The sequence below is a fragment of the Peromyscus maniculatus genome, chromosome 4 (genome assembly GCF_049852395.1).
Source record: "Peromyscus maniculatus bairdii isolate BWxNUB_F1_BW_parent chromosome 4, HU_Pman_BW_mat_3.1, whole genome shotgun sequence".
Lineage (NCBI taxonomy): Eukaryota > Metazoa > Chordata > Mammalia > Rodentia > Cricetidae > Peromyscus > Peromyscus maniculatus.
Genome location: NC_134855.1, coordinates 47,608,658 through 47,625,345, shown reverse-complemented (window position 1 = coordinate 47,625,345; position 16,688 = coordinate 47,608,658). Strand labels below are relative to the sequence as shown.

The following is a 16,688-nucleotide window of genomic DNA, read 5'->3' as shown; positions in this document are numbered from 1 at the left end:
AAAAAATCCACACGCACACACACACACACACACACACACACACACACACACATGAAATATATACTCTCATGATCTTGCATCCCCAACTACTAAGTGAGATGGAATTCAGGGAAGACAACCTTTCTAAGAGTTCCAGCGTGTTTCCAGGCCGACCGATCTTCCTCGCTGCCCTTGACTGAAAGTGCTGCCAGCGCCTGTGTGTACAGCAGGGTGAAGAGGACCTTCACAATGCAGGTGAAGTGCTCTGCAACAGGAAGACAACACACTGTTGGTTTGCAATGCAGACATTTTGAACCCAAGAAAATTTCACATGTCTATACCTTTCCCTGCATGTCTAATTTTCAGCCTTTGTGTGGTTAATAAAATGAAATTATAATGTGCTGTATTTCTTCTATTGTTTTTATTGTTGCTGTGACCAAAATTCCTGACATAAATACCTTAAAGGACGAAAGATCTACTGTAGCCTAAGTCAGGATGACAGGAGAGCACACTGCTGGACTCTCAGCAGCTTTCCCCGGCTTCTCTTTTCCCATTGGCACCCAGCCTGTGGGATACTACCACCCACACTCAGGACTGCTTTCTCCTCCCAAGAAACACCTACACAGACACAGCCAAATTGTAACTCCCTAATCTCCTACAGACAGGCTCTCACTATGTCTGCTAGGCAGTTCTTAAAATTCAATCAAATTGGCAGCCCTAATCACCCATCACACTTCCCAACAAATCCCAAAATTAAGAAAGCACCTCTACTATGAAATTACGAAATACATCTCTACAGGCTGTGTCACTGAGAAGCAGTGTCTTCTAGAAGGTGCTCTCCTCTGGGCCTGGTAGAGCAGAGCTATGATCCCAGCTACTCGAGAGTTTGAGACAAAAGGATTGCAAGTTCCAGGCCTGCCCTGCCTGTCGAGTAAGCCCAAGGCCAGCCTGAGCAATTAATGACCTTGCCTTAAGAAAAAGAAAAAAGATGGACCTGGGGAAGCAGATCAGTCAGTAAGGTTCTTGGTACACAAACATGAGGTCCTGAGTTACATCCCCTAAATCCATTATAAGCCAGGCACATCTGTCCACCAACACTGGGTTGTAGAGGAGGGAGATACGGGTTCAATAACCAGCCAGTGTAGCCAAATTTAGGGAGACACTCAGCAGCCAATAAAGAGATCTTAACCGGGAAGCCATTCAGACACTACTTAAGTACAATTTCTTCTCATAATAAACTTTTTTTAAAATTAAAAAGTAAGCCACCAAGAGAAGCAACACTTACTATAAACAGTACTTTAGCCTTTTGTTATAGAAAAGTCTTATTTCAACGGGTATGACGCACGCCCTTGATCCCAGCATTTGGGAGGCAGAGGCAGGTAGATCTCTGAGTTCAAGGCCAGCTTGGTCTACAGAGAGAGTTCCAGAACAACCAGGGATATATAGGCCCTGTCTTGAAAAACAAACAGACAAAAACCAAAAGAAAGAAGAAAAGAAAAGGAAGAAAAAAGTCTTATTTCCAATTTTTAGTCATTTTTTAAAAAATCCTTAACCTGACAGTTTTTAAACAACTGTAGCTCAAGTTTTCACACTCATTTGCATAAATAACTTCATAATTATCAATTGATGAAATATTGCTACATTGGAAATCAACGTCTTTCAGGGACTTTAAACAAGGAAACACTGTTCAGAGATGAATACAGACCAAACAACAACAGGGATATACAACCCTGGAGGAACTCAGAGCCTACAAAAAACACAGTGACAACGTGAGTGCCAATGGAGGGAAAAGGAAAGGGCTGTCTAAAAGAAAGGCTGGAACGTGGGGAGTGAGCAGGTGAAGAAAGGAGAAAAACCCCAACATTTCAAGGTGCTCACCACGTGCCTGTCCTGTAAACAGAGTAACTACCCTCCTCGTCCACCACCGCCTTCACCAATTCTCTGCTTTGTTTTCTCACCTCTCACAACTTACTCCACTATAATCTGTTGCTTCTATAACTGAAAACACAATCTCTTACTTCTAGTCTTTATTATAGAACTATTTCTTTGTCTATGGCCAGAAATCTTCAGGAGAATTCTTCAATATCCTTTTAAACTGGGTAAGAACTATGGAACTGCTCAGAAAATGTATGTATACACAACCAAACTTTTCCAGACAGTTTTAGAAGATTCATAGTTTCATCAAAGTCCACATTAAAGTCTAGAACCACAGATTTAAAAGCTCTCGTCTAAAGAAGCTATGAAAGGTCCAGTGTATTGGCGCACGCCTTTAATCCCAGCACTCAAGAAGCAGACACAGATGGATCTCTGTGAGTTCAAGGCCAGCCTGGTCTACAGAGTGAGTTCTGGGATAGTAAGGCTACTATCTTAGAGAGAGAAACCCTGTCTCCAAAAAAAAAAAAAAAAACCTAAAAACAAAAAATTAAATAAAAATTCACAGAGCTGCTATGAATGTGGTTTGCATATTAATGACATTATTTTATCCTTTAACAAATATAATTTACATAAAATATTGTAATTTGTCTAATTTAAAATAGATGGTCACTTCTTACCCCTAGGTTTATTTTATTAAAACTGAAATGTCTTCCATGGGGAGAAAGCCTTTTTATACCCACATTGCACTGTAACTTAGAACAGCAAAACAGGGCGAGGCATGGTGGTGCACACCATTAATCCCAGCACTCAAGAGGCAGAAGCACGGGAATCTCTATGAGTTCCAGGCCAACCTAGTCTACACAGAAAGTTCCAGACAAGAAAGGACTATATAATGATACCTCACCTCAAAACAAAACAATAAACTAATCTTTCAAAACAAAAGAAAGTTAATTAGCTGACAAAATATTTTAAATGCTTTAAAATCTATGAAAACTATGGAGCAATAATTAAATGTTGCTCATTTAATATTTAATTTAATACTAATATAATAAATAATACTATAAATTTAATAATAATGAATGAAGCTGTTCATCGACTGTTCTAATGCCACTACTGTTCTAAATGCTAGGCCATCACATTTTTTTTTTTTTTTTTTTTTTTGGTTTTTCGAGACAGGGTTTCTCTGTGTAGTTTTGCGCCTTTGCTGGAACTCACTTTGTAGACCAGGCTGGCCTCGAACTCACAGAGATCCGCCTGCCTCTGCAATAAAGAATAAACTCATAAGTCAAAAAAAAAGGCACCTTTATTTCTCTCTCACACTTCTTGACTGTGATTAAAATATGCTACTAATAAAATGCTATTTATCATAAAAATTTTCTTTCTTTTATTTTTTTTTTTAAAGAAAGAAAGGTATTTACGTAGTTCACAGTTTGAGGAAGAGTTCCTCCTAGCAAGGCAGCAGAAGCACAGGCACTTTGTCTCGCTCCATCTGCAGTGAAGGACAGTGGAGGTAGGCAGAGCGAAGTGCCCAGTGGTGCTGAGCTTGCTCTCTCTGTTACATTCAGCTGGAGTCCAGTCCACACAAGGGTTGGTCCGAACTGCTTAGTCAAGGCTTTTCTGCATCATTCTCAGTCATTCTAACAACCTGGGTGTCCTTTTTGTCCCTATAATCTCCAGAATACCCCAAATGTAATCTGACAGTCTGAATTTTAAAGAACTACCTTTGCGTAAGGGTTGTGGCATCATTAAGATCTGGATGAGCAGAAGGGATGTCACATCATGATAAAGGATTGGAACTTCAGGCTGCTGTTCTTCATTCCCCAGCCTAAAAGAAAATTTTCATGGTCACATTCTAGTGTAGTACATATCTTTCTAATTCATTTCATATCTAACACATATGTCTACAAAACAGAAATAAAAAGAAAGAAATCTTAACAGAAGTATTCAAAAGCCATACTTTGTTTCACTAATAATTTGATCATTTTAGTAATGCATACATTTCCTTTTTCTAATTTGAAAACACTACACAAGAATTTTATTAAGCCTTACCAAGTAAACCTCTGAGCTGCATTAACATAACACTGAGTCTTTTGGATCCCTCTACAGAAACTAAGCAAGGCATTGAACAGAACACAAGAAACCCAGACAGAAGAGGCAGGTCAGACACCATCACAACCAGCTGAAGGGAAGTGCTCACCTTACAAGGAAGCAGAAATCTGCTCTGCTTAATAGTCTCATGAAAAACTGTTGAAACTTTATTCCTGACACAAATTCTAACAAAAGCCATAACATTTGTAGTTTCAGCACAGGATAACCAAAGCAGAACATCTTACACACTACAAAAGAGAATGTATCCGACCTAGAGATGCACAGTGCTATGAAAACACAGACCTCAAAGCAGAGCTCACACTAAAGAATGTCCTTTTGGGAGGGAGGGAGGAAGGAGGGAGGGAGGGTGTCTGTCTGTCTGTCTGTCTGTCTGGAATTGAACTCAGTGCTCATACATATCTAAGAAACTATACTCTATCAGTGAGTATAGCCTTAATACTACAGAGTTAATCATTTTTATTATAGGTTTAAATTTTAATAAAACAGTAAAGCTCAAACTTCCAAAACTGACTAAATTCTGAACCTATATTTCTGTCTAGGCTTGAACTATATGCTGCTTAAGCCTATGATTAGGCTCTGTTACTCAGCAAAGTACTCAGTAAGTGCTGGTTCCTACTATGTGCCAGGCACTGGACAAACAGCTGGATAAGTCAGTTCATGCTCCTATGAATTTTATGAAAGACAGCTCTTTGAATTTCTCTATTCCCGACAAATATCTCTTCATATACCATACTTGTCTTCCTCTCTAAGTCCATGGCTCCTATTATGTGGTCTCCCCAGTTTGCTATGCTCCTTGACCCCAACTTCATAAAACTCAAACCGGGGAAGGAAGGAGGGAGAGCACCATTTCATTACCAAATCTCTCATGGAAATAATTTTCCATATGATCAATAATGATCTCTTACAAAGTTGAGTGGACATTCTAAGTCCTCATCTCATTGACCTTTACTTTAGCACACTTGAATACAATTACTTGCAATTATTTTTATCTTTCCTGATAGTGCAGATAAAAATTAATTCCAAGTTGTATGTACATATATTTATATAATATATTAAACATTATATATAATCCCATGAGAAGACTCTAAGAAAAAATATAGATAAATACAATAAATCTTAAGACTGGGAACAGACTACTGGTTATTAAAGTAATCAACAGATCTTAGATGGAATGGGGATTTAAAAGTATAAAAGCATTAAAAAAAAAGATAAAGACCATTAATTTGTACCATAAAAATTTCAATTTTCTAAATGCTGAGCAAAGTAATTATAAAGTCAAAAGGTAAATATACTTTTGGGAAATTTTTCAATAACTATGAAGAAAAAACAACATAAACCAGACCCTGACATGTACCTTTCAGCCCAACTGTGACAAAATAAAATTCAATGTTAAACCATAAAGAATTATTCAGATACTTTAAAAAATAAGTGGATACTAGATGTAAAGCAAAGGATAATGAGACTACAACCCACAGTTCCAGAGAAGCTAGGAACCAAGGAGGACCCTAAGAGGGACGTAGGAATCACCTTGGGTAGGGGAAACAGAGCACTTCATGAGTAAACTGGGGATGAGGGGGGGTGATAGAGGGTAGGAAATGGGGATGAGAACATGAGGGAAAGGGATGGTCGAGCTGGGGAGGGATGGACTGGGAGAGCAATGAAGGAGATATCTTGATAGAGGGAGATATCATGGGGTAAGGGAGAAACCTGTTGCTAGGGAAATTCCCAGAAATCCACAAGGATGACTGTAGCACGAATCTTAAAAGTTCCTATTAAAAAAATCAAACCTGAGCCAGGTATTGGGGTTAACGCTGGAAGATCAAGGAGACAGAACAGGCCACAGCCACCTCACCTCACCAGTTCCTCAGCTGATCCTGTTTCCTCAGACTGGAAGCCTCTGAGTCCTTATCCAGAATGAATCTCAGCTGAACTGTGCTGCTCCAAGGCCCGAAACCTTAACCAGCTAAAAGCTTCTAGTTTCTGGTCCTCACGCCTTATATATCTTTCTGCTTTCTGCCTCTCCCCCTGGGATTAAAGGCGTGAGTCACCATGCCTGGCTGTTTCCAGTGTGGCCATGAACTCACAGAGATCCAGAGGGATTTCTGCCTCTGGGATGCTAAGATTAAAGGCGTGAGTGCCACCATTTTCTAGCCTTTGTATCTAGTGGCTATTCTGTCTCTGACCCAAGATAAGTTTATTAGGGTACATAATATTTTGGGGAACATAATACCACCACAGATGACCCCAGATTAGACTACAAGCAATAGTGGAGAGGGTGCCTGAACTGGCCTACCCTGGTAATCAGATTGGTGAATACCCTAACTGTCATCATAAAGCCTTCATCTAGTAACTGGTGGAAGCAGATGCAGAGATCCACAACCAAGCACCAGGCTGAGCTCTAGGAGTCCAGTCAAAGAGAGGGAAGAGGGATTATATAAGCAAGGGGGAAGGGGTTGTCAAGATCATAATGGAGAAATCTACAGAGACAATTGAACCAAGCTCACAGGAACTCATGAATTTTAGACCAGCAGCTGTGGAACCTGCATGGGACCAGACTAGGACCCTCTGCATACAGGAGATAGTTGTGCAACTGGGTCTGTTTGAGGGGCCCCTGGCAGTGTGATCAGGATCTATCCCTGGTGCATGAGCTGGCTTTCTGGATCCCATTACCTATGGTCAGACACCTTGCTCACCCTTGAGGTGGGGAGGGACTTGGTCCTGCCTCAACTGAATGTATCAGGCTTTGCTGTCCCTCCATGGGAGAACTTACCCTTTTAGAGGAGGGGATGAGAGGTGGGGGTGGGGTTATTAGGTGGGGGTGTAGGGAGCAGGAGAAGGGATAAGAGGGGGATCTGTGGTTGGTATGTAAAGTGAATTTAAAAAATTTAAATAAAAAAAAAGAGAAGCAAAACAAACAAAAAGATGTTAGCTGTGTGATGGTGGTGCACACCTTTAATCCCAGCACTCAAGAGGCAGAGGCAGGTGGATCTCTGAGTTCGAGGCCAGCCTGGTCTACATAGTGAGTTCCAGGACAGTCAGAGCTACACAAGAAAACCCTATCTCAAAAAACCAAACAAACAATAAAAAACAAGACACCAACAAAAGAACAGGGATCCTGAATACACAATTCACAAAGACCATATAGCCAGGCAAAATAGTACATGCCTTATAATCCTAGTACTCAGTGGCTACCACAGGAGATCCATTAGTTCAAGGACAGCCTTGGCTACACTGCACTTATATTATCCTTTCAAAATATAAAAGGAGGACTGGAAAGATAGTTCAGTAGAGAGCTACTACTGCTCTTGTAGAGGATCCAGGTTTGGTTCCCTTACCAGAGAAGCTTCTTTTTACAGGAAATGGTGACTGATACAGACACCAGCACCTTATCAAGGTGCAGAGAACAAATGACTGGTGTGCCCACCTCTGAATTGTACAGCTCTACCACATTCCCTCTCTCTAAGGCTCAGGGATCATCATGGAAGAGGGGCAGAGAGAACGTAAGAGAAAGAAAGAGGTAGTGGGCATCACAGAGGCAGTGGAGTCACCACAGCACCACTGACCAGAAACTCAGCGGCTGTAACTCTGTGTACAAGACCCGAAGATCAAGCCAACCATAATCCCTGAAGTGGAGAAGGGAGTTCATCAAGCCCCACCCCTAGCTGAGGAGTTATTGGTAACTGATGGCTACTGGGGCAGGGAGGATCAGTTCTCTTCAGAGATGCAGGCCTTGAGAAGCTACAACATGTCCAGCAGATGGTCTTATACACATGCACATACAGGCATCACTAAGGGAGGGGGATTGTATGAAGTTGGGAGGGAAAAAAGTCATAGGGGAGAAATTGGAATGAGAGAGAAAGAGGGATTCTTTTTTTTTTTTTTTATCCAAAATGTCATACTCGATGAAATTCTCAAACAACAAAAAAGGCTTTTATCCCAGCATTTTTAGGAAGTCATTTAAACCTAAACTCTAAAGGAGAGCCTGCTGGGGGAGAGAGCTCAGGTGGCAAAACTCGCCCGTGGAAAGAACACAAGTGCAGTGGTATATGCCCGTAATTCCAGCCCTGGGAAGGCACAAAAGACAGGTCCCCAGGGCTAACCAGCCAGCAGCAAGCCTCAGGCCAGGGAGAGACCTTGTCTGAAACAAAACAAATCCTACACGGAAGGTACCTGAGGAATAATACCTGAGTTTGTTCTCTGGTCTCCATAGGCATGCACATATATCTGCACACACATGCTTCACACACACATACACACACACACACACACACACACACGCTTCACAGACACATGCTTCACACACACACATACACATACACACACGCAAATAACACCATTACTTCTATGAATGATAACAGAAAATACATAAAATACTGTTAACAGAAATAATTTTCCCATTAAAAAAGTCAGTGATTATAAACAAAAAGGCAATAATTTCTATTAGAAGTATAAAATAAAATTATATATTTAAAAATCTACCAAATTAGACAGAGAAGTTTATGTTGGAAAGGTTATGGTGAGAAAATAAATATTTCAATTTTAAAAATAAAAAACATACAAAATATAGATGATGTACTATACAACAAACTTTTTGTTACAATTTAATGACCTAGTGAACCATAAAAATGAGAGTAAATATGGGGATAGGGTGTGTCAATCAGACTTTCCTGAAGATACCCAAATGTCCTAGTACGGAAAGGGAGTCATGGAGTAATTAAAGCTAAGTCCTAGTTCTGCTCTTATGGGCAGTGTGCCCCTAACTAGGACTAACTTTTCTAAGCCTCAAAGTTCTTATGTGCCAAAGTTGGAGAGTTAATAGTGATGATTGAGCAAAGTGCCTGCTGTGAAGTAAGTACTGAGTAAGTGTCTGCAGCACTGCTACTATCCTAAGGCTCCCTAAATTCTGGGGCTTGAAAAGGAGCACCGCCCAGCATTATTACGGACAGTAAAGCCCTATTTATATCTTTAGCCTTCTAGCACACCAACGTCAGTCCTAGAGAAGTTCTGTTGGATGAGCAGCCTTTAGGCTGAGGAAGCTAAAGCATTCTCAGATTTCATTTGTATTTACTACACATTTGTCCTTAAGTTTCCAAGTCTAGCTAAAAGAAGAAAAGTACAACTAAATGGCAGGAAGCCTGATTTTTCTTACTATAATGTGCAAAATACTCATAGCTTGCTAAGCTTGTCTAAAAACATTAAATACAAACATATACGAAGTTTTGCTATGTTTGAGACTCTCTCTCTCTCTCTCTCTCTCTCTCTCTCTCTCTCTCTCTCTCTCTCTCACACACACACACACACACACACACACACACACACACACACACACAGATGTTGCCTCAAAGCATTTTACTACATGATACTTTGTAGATACAAAGAATAAACTAACTCCAAAGGGGAGAAGCTTGGAAATTACTCTCATAGCTAAATGAAGTCATAGGACAAATCAAATCAAGCATCCTGATGTTACACACTAAGAACACATCAGTGTGGTGATTTTACAAAAAGTTTATAATCTGAATCTGATTGCTGGGAAATATTAGACAAAAACAAATTTAAAAAACAACCTATAAAATAACTAGCCTTAGCTCTTTTTTAAAGAGACAGGTCAATGTCATTAATAAAAAGAAACATTCAGAATCAATGTCAAATTACAAAAAATTAAAGAGACAAAATCAGATGCTAGCATGATCTTGGAATCTGTAATTTTCTTTTGCTACATGCATTATCAAAGCAACTAGTAAATCTGAACAGAATTTGTATGAGGTAGTAGTCAATATTGTTTTTACTATCCAATTAACTCAGGATACTATCAGAAAGAATATGCTCCCGGCTGCTCCGTAAGCTCATTTGCCATAAACTCACTGTCTAGAGAGACATGTAGGGTCTGGTTTACTTCCTTTTTTCCATGAAAAAACATTAGTCTTTTAGTTTTCTCATCCCCCTCAACCTTTATTACACAGATGGAAACATAGTCTCCATCTTTCCTCCTGGTTGTTCTCTTTGGACTCTGTGACAATAACAAAAGCATCTTACCTCTTCTTCCTTTTTAAATTTTAAGTCCATTTAAATTTGTTACTATGTAAAGGTAAATGATATTTTACAGCAGTATAAAAAATAAAATAAAATTCTGTGAAATACCGATAACATATACTAGAATAAATTCCAAACAGATCGAAACCCTTAATGTAAAAGTTAAAACCATGTAAGTACTAGAAGAAAGCGTGGGCAAACTGTGTTATAACAATAGAATGGGAGAAAACCTGTTGACTCAAAATGAAAAATAAATTGCTAATTTTAAAACTTTAACAAAAAATAAGCCAGGTAAAAAGACATCTGAGAATCGGGCGACACATATTTTCCACTCACAACACAAAGGCCTAGCACCCATACTACAGAAGCATGACAGGAAATTAGAAGTTAACAGATAAGAGGCCTCACAACAAGTAGTCATGTGGATAGATGCAGAAGACAGACAGAGCTAAATTTTCTTTATTATTGAGGTTTTACTTGGGGGGGTTATTTATTTATTTGTTTGTTTGTTTGTTTGTTTATTGGTTTTTCCAGATAGGGTTTCTCTGTGTAGCCCTAGGTATCCTCAAACTCAGAGATCCGCCTGGTTCTGCCTCCTAAGTGCTGAGATTAAAGGTGTGTGTCACCACCGCCTGGCTAGAAAATGTCTTTAGATATTGAGGAAAAAGATGAACTGAACTATCCATGCAGCTGATGGCATAGTGAAACAAGACTGCTATGAAGTTTGTTTTTTAACTACTTTTGTACTATACACTCCTGATGACACACATTCTAAGAACAAAGGGGTGTCGGGTGGTAGTTTACGCTGACTGTCCACTTGACAGGACCCAGATCACTGAGGAAACCAAGCTCTAGATGTGTCTGTAAGAATGTTTCTAGTTTGGGTTAAATGGGGTGGAAAGACCCACCTTAAATGTGCATGGCACCTTTCCATGGTCCTAGACGTGAAAGGGAAAGTAGATCCCCAACAGGCTGATTGCTGACTGCGCATGTACTTCAGCTCCCGCCCACTCCTGTCTGCACGACAGGCTGTGCCCGTAAACTAAGAGCTGAAATAAACCCTTTCCTCCTTTTGTCCAGTATTCTGTCATAGCAGTGAAGAAAGTAACTAATTCACCTGGCTAGCAGTAATAGTGATATTTAAAATCAACAACTGCAGTTATGCAAATGAGCAGTAACATTAACATCAAGAATAAAGTTTTTTTGCCAAACAAAAAAGATAAAAATGACAAAATGTTATGACTTAAAAATTTTGCAATATTACAATATGCCTGAATTAGAAATACCAGTAAGAACTCAAGAACTTTTTATCCTTAAAAAAAAAAGACAGGGCTGGAGAGATGGCTCAATGGTCAAGAGTACCGGCTGCTCTTCCAGAGGACCCAGGTTTGGTTCCCAGGACCCACATCAGGCACTCACTACCCTCCCCTAACTCCCACCTACAGGAAGCCAACACTCTCTTCTGACCTCTATGGCTTCCACATACTCAGCTTACATTCACTCAAACCCACATACATATACAAAATAAATCTTAGGGAGGGAGGAAGGAAGAAAGGGTGGATGGGTAGACAGACAGACTAGCAGCTAAGGAGGCAAGCGGGCAGAAATGGCCTGTAAACAATACCCAGTAGCTGTGCTAGGCCCCTGAGGACCCAGACCATGTTTTCTAAATATCATTAAAGAGAATTACACAGAAAAATGGCAGGTTCCAGGTATAAAGTGTCCAAAATGAACACTACCAGAAAACAAAAGATACTATAAAAGACTATTGAAAATATGTTAAAAGTGCAAAGTCAACCTAGGAGTCTCTCTTCGCTAAAAGGAACACTGTGCAATGAAAATAATGACTGAAATGAAACACATGAAATGTATACAAATACCCTAATATAAAATAACAAGCAAGTGCACTTCCTAGTCAACAAAGAGAGCTGCCAGAGCACCAAGTCCTAACTTTCAAAGTTGATAAACTAGGAAAGAATCAAGCATTCACCCTGTCAAACTGCACTTCAGAGCCAACAAAGAGTCCATACAAGAAAGAAAGGTCTTTATAGAAACAATCCGGCACAGGGGCAGTTAAACCATCAGATGAAGACTAACGTGAAACTTTACAAAGAAGGGTGAAAGGCTGACTGAACGCACTGATCAACTTTAACATAAAACAGCAATCAATCTTTCTGTACCTCTCATTGAATGTTTCACTGTTGGCATAAAAGCCAACAGAATTCTTCTAAAGATTGTCTCACTTGGTAGAAACTTTTGTGCAATTTTTACAGAAAGTATAGTGGTGAGTTGTTTTAAATTTTTATTATACACTTAATGTTTCATAAGGAAATGTATTCATATAGAAATTTAATACCATTTTTAAATTTAATGACTATTTTTCTAAGAAGGATTTTAGCTGATTTTAATCTTTCAATAATACTTACTGTGAGTTCATATCTTCTACTAACTGGGTGAGTTTTTTCCAGGGATTATACTCAGAATCAATGGTATAAAGCCGCATGTGCAAGGCTAATATGTGGAACAGCTGATCTGAATAAATTGGGGGGAAAAAAACTAATGAGAAAGTTGATACAATTCTTCCAGAACAAAATGTTCTCAAAAGTTCTAGTAACTTTTCTTCCAGTTACTTTTAATAAGGAAACATGATCCTTTTATTTTGATTAGTCATTATAATTAATCAAGTTCACCCTGTATTTGCTTAGGTGTTCATTGCTGTAACAAAAGACCATTACCAAAGCACCTTGGGAAAGAAAGAGTTTATGTCCACTTACAACTCTCAGGTAACATTCCATCAATGAGAAAAGTCAAGGCATGAACCTGGAAGCAGGAACTGAAGCAGAAGCCATAGAAGAATACTGCTTACTGGCTTGCTCTCTGTGGTTTGCTTGGTCTGTTTTCATACAGCATCTAGGACCACCTCCCCAGGAATGGCATTGCCTCCAATGAGCTGGGCCCGCGACATCAATCATTAATCAAGAAAATGCCCTACAGAATTACCTACTGGCAAAGCTTACAAAGGAAATTTCTCACTAAGATCCCCTCTTCCCCGATGTCTAGGTTTATGTCAGGTTGACAAAAACCAACCAGTACAGCCAAGATCAGCCATCACAAGCTGCAACTACTTCCCTCCCTTCTGCAGTGCTCTGAACAGAGCTCAAATGATTCCTAATAGAATCTAGATTGCCCTTCTGCTCCACCTTCTCCATCTTCTTCTCCACTCAGAAGTGGTCTCCATCTCATGCCGCAGTTATGCCCATTTGTACTTCTCAGTATTGCGGTCGTTTCCTAACTGAACTCTGCTTCCTTCAACTCCCGGCCTGGGTATTATAGACAACAACATCCTTAGCAGTTCAGATATCAGTGAAGTTCTTCTTTAGCAAATCTCCCCGCCTCCAGGTCTTTATTCTTTGAGTAACTAAGCTATTTTAAGTTGTCTATACATTTTAAGTTGCTTGTTAGAAATAGCATACACAGATGGAAGTTATTTATTGTAGATCATAAATTATATCTAAATTATTAGAACTTTCCCAAATGAAAGTGTCAGAACAAGTGGTTACCTTCTTGACTAAAGTTTAGGCTAATTTTGTGTTCCATTCTTGTTTTATGGTACAGGGTCTTGAATATGCCAGGCAACTGCTCTACCACTTGAGCTATATTCCTACTGTCTGGTTTTTACCCTCTCTGAAGTCATGGAATCCACCTGAGATGCAAACTGTGGCTTCTCAACTACAGTAATAAGGAGAAAGTCTCAGCTCCAGGTACAGAAGAGTGTTCATTTCCCTGCTGAGAGAGAACTGTCTCTCACGTAATGCTCCATTACTAATAACTACTTCAACAATTTCTACTTCTAACAAGGAAAAACCTAAAAGCCTATAATGTCACCAGAATCTATGAAGTTTCATATCTACTTTCAAATCATTTTAATAAAGAAGTGAGCAGAATAAACATTAGTAACAACTTTCTTTTAATAAAAAGTTATGCACTATTTTTTACATTTGCTTGGTCCTACATCTATTGAAGGCATATTGATACAAAGTTCTTCTTTGCCTAATTTACAACAGAAATTCTCTCATTTATCTTTCAAAGCCTTGTTGAAATGTCATATCCACTAAAATGTGATTCCACCACACCGAAAAGATCCCCACCCTTCAAATTCCTGAACAATAGTCACAGGCAACAACGTGTCTTCCAGTTAACAATGAGGAACTAGTCTCAACTGCTGGAGATAGTGCCCTAGGTGTCTGGCGCCCTGGTGGATAAGGAGGCCTAGAGGTCTGACTTAGGAATTGGGAGCAACACTACACGAGGAGCTGCTATGGCCATCTGCAGACGACACTCTTCAGGATCAAGGGGGGAGCGAGCAGAAAAGTGGTAAGAAACAGAGATAACAACTGGAAGCCAAAGAAGAACTTGGGTAAATGCCCCTAGAGTTTTATTCACTCTTGTCAAAATTACGGATAAATTCACCAATTCTAAGCCTCTGAGTAAATGTAAATGTCTCAGAAGAAAAATGTGCAAAAACCCTGAAATTCCTTTCCTGAAAACCCTCTAGAACAAGTTTCTAGAATAGTGCCAAACTATTAACGTATGTAACTGTACTATGTACTAACTCAAACATATTATAAACTATACTTTCTTCATCTCAACAATTGCCCATTTAAAACATATTACTACAGCACAGCGCACACAGAGGGTTTAACTGCATACATTAGAGGTCATTAAACAATTAATACAAAAATAACTTCCCAAATCTTTGATTCTAGAAATCAAATGATAATCCAAAATAAAATACCCATATTATAAACATTAAATATTGTTAAATGACTTTGTCAAAATTTCATGTTTATATTTTTATGGGACAAAGTTAAGGTACTTTGCTTTTAAATCCATCCTAATAGATAGCTTTTCAAAATACTACTGCTATTAAATATTATTTTAATACTTAACAAAATAAATTAATTTTTCAATGTACTATGTATTTTAAACAAGTTTTATTTCCTATGCTAGTACCTTAGGTAACATTTCAACTCTAGCAATTTGGGGCTAATAATGAATATTGTGACATTAAGTAATATTACTCCTAGTATTCACATCAATTCTCTAATCAATGAGTAAACAGTCATGAAAAGTCATGTTCATGAAAAACCTAGTCTAGGTTGCAAATTACACTTAAGTATATCTTTACAAATGGTGTTGAAGAAGTATGTCTATAATAAAAAGCATATACATAAAGGAAATAAGTATTTTATTTTCAATAAATAAATAAATAACATTATTTTAATATGTTAATATAAAACAAAACAGCACATTATCTTCATTAATTATCAGCGACAATAGGAATCTATAAACATAATTATCTTTATAAAACTATATTTTAATCAACTCAATGTAAAATTTCTTTCAAAAACTTGAATTTTTTTATTTGTGAGAATAATATTTTAAGTTTGAACTAATGTAAACCTGACCAATTAGACATTTATATTGTTGACCTATGATAATATAGGAAAGGCTAATCCCTATTGTTCTTCTAAAAATAGCAGCCTACCAAACATTTGAAAACTGAACTTATCTGAACAGACTTTGTTGGCCTATCTAGGGTTTCAAAACTGACCTAAACAGAGATCTTCTACAATGTAACCCTGCCCGGTACTTACTCACACCTGACCCAAACAGAAATCCTCTACAGTGTAACCCTGCCCGGTACTCACACCTGACCTAAACAGAGATCCTCTACAGTGTAACCCTGCCCGGTACTCACACCTGACCTAAACAGAGATCCTCTACAGTGTAACCCTGCCCGATACTTACTCACACCTGACCCAACCAGAAATCCTCTACAATGTAACCCAGCCCGGTACTTACTCACACCTGACCCAACCTGAAATCCTCTACAGTGTAACCCTGCCCGGTACTTACTCAAACAAGATCTTTTACCAGCTGTGCTTGCCCCGCCCGAGCACAGGCTGCCTCCTCGATGAATCAATTCGAGTTCCAAATTGGTTCTGTAAGCAAAGCATTAAAATCCACCTTAGTCACAGGCTAGGGAGATTCCTGCTGCTTTATTGACATACCTCAATTAAGCTAAACAATAAAATTCTTCAACTTTATTACTTGCAAAATCATACATACAGCTTATGCAGTAATGACTTTTTTCTTACATTTAGAAATTAAAAGTAGCAATTTATCCATCTTTACTTAGAGGTTTAAATTTATACCTGCAAAAAAAATTACACATACAACTATGTAATTGTTGCAAAGTCTTAGCCCTTGGCAAATACTACAAACTAGGCCTTAACAACAACAATCCTGCAATGTACTTCATCAGCCTATCTATAAATTACATGAAAAAATATGTACATTAACTGCCAGCCACCAGGTAGATAATTACTGTCATTAAAAGACATACCGATTTTTCTATCAAAGAAATAGTTCTCATTCATTGGAGATTAGATGGTATCTGGAAATTAGTATCATGGAACAAAACCAACACTGAAGTGACTATGATCAACACATAATTAATTAATCGTGGTCTCTTTTAAGGATTTCTATAATTACAGTTTTATTAAAATGCATTATGCAGCTATTGAGAGTGGTAAGGATAAGTATTGCTCACAAACATCTGAAATTACAAGGTATTTAGCATTTACTAGCTTACAAAATAGCAACTATTAGTAAACTGATATTTCAAA

At 38.5% G+C, this 16,688-nt stretch overlaps 1 protein-coding gene across 6 annotated transcripts in view; it reads right to left on the bottom strand.

Annotated features, from left to right (window-relative positions):
* The window catches only part of Ubr3 (ubiquitin protein ligase E3 component n-recognin 3), a 141,206-nt gene that overhangs the window by 14,882 nt on the left and 109,636 nt on the right, over window positions 1-16,688 (bottom strand). For all 6 annotated transcript variants that reach the window (XM_076569615.1, XM_015988732.3, XM_076569616.1 and 3 more), the window contains 4 exons: window positions 15,916-16,001; window positions 12,423-12,528; window positions 3,576-3,679; window positions 120-244 (listed from right to left, as the gene is read on the bottom strand). In XM_076569615.1, coding sequence (XP_076425730.1) covers window positions 120-244; window positions 3,576-3,679; window positions 12,423-12,528; window positions 15,916-16,001 — 421 coding nt within the window. The remainder of the gene's footprint in view (window positions 1-119; window positions 245-3,575; window positions 3,680-12,422; window positions 12,529-15,915; window positions 16,002-16,688) is intronic.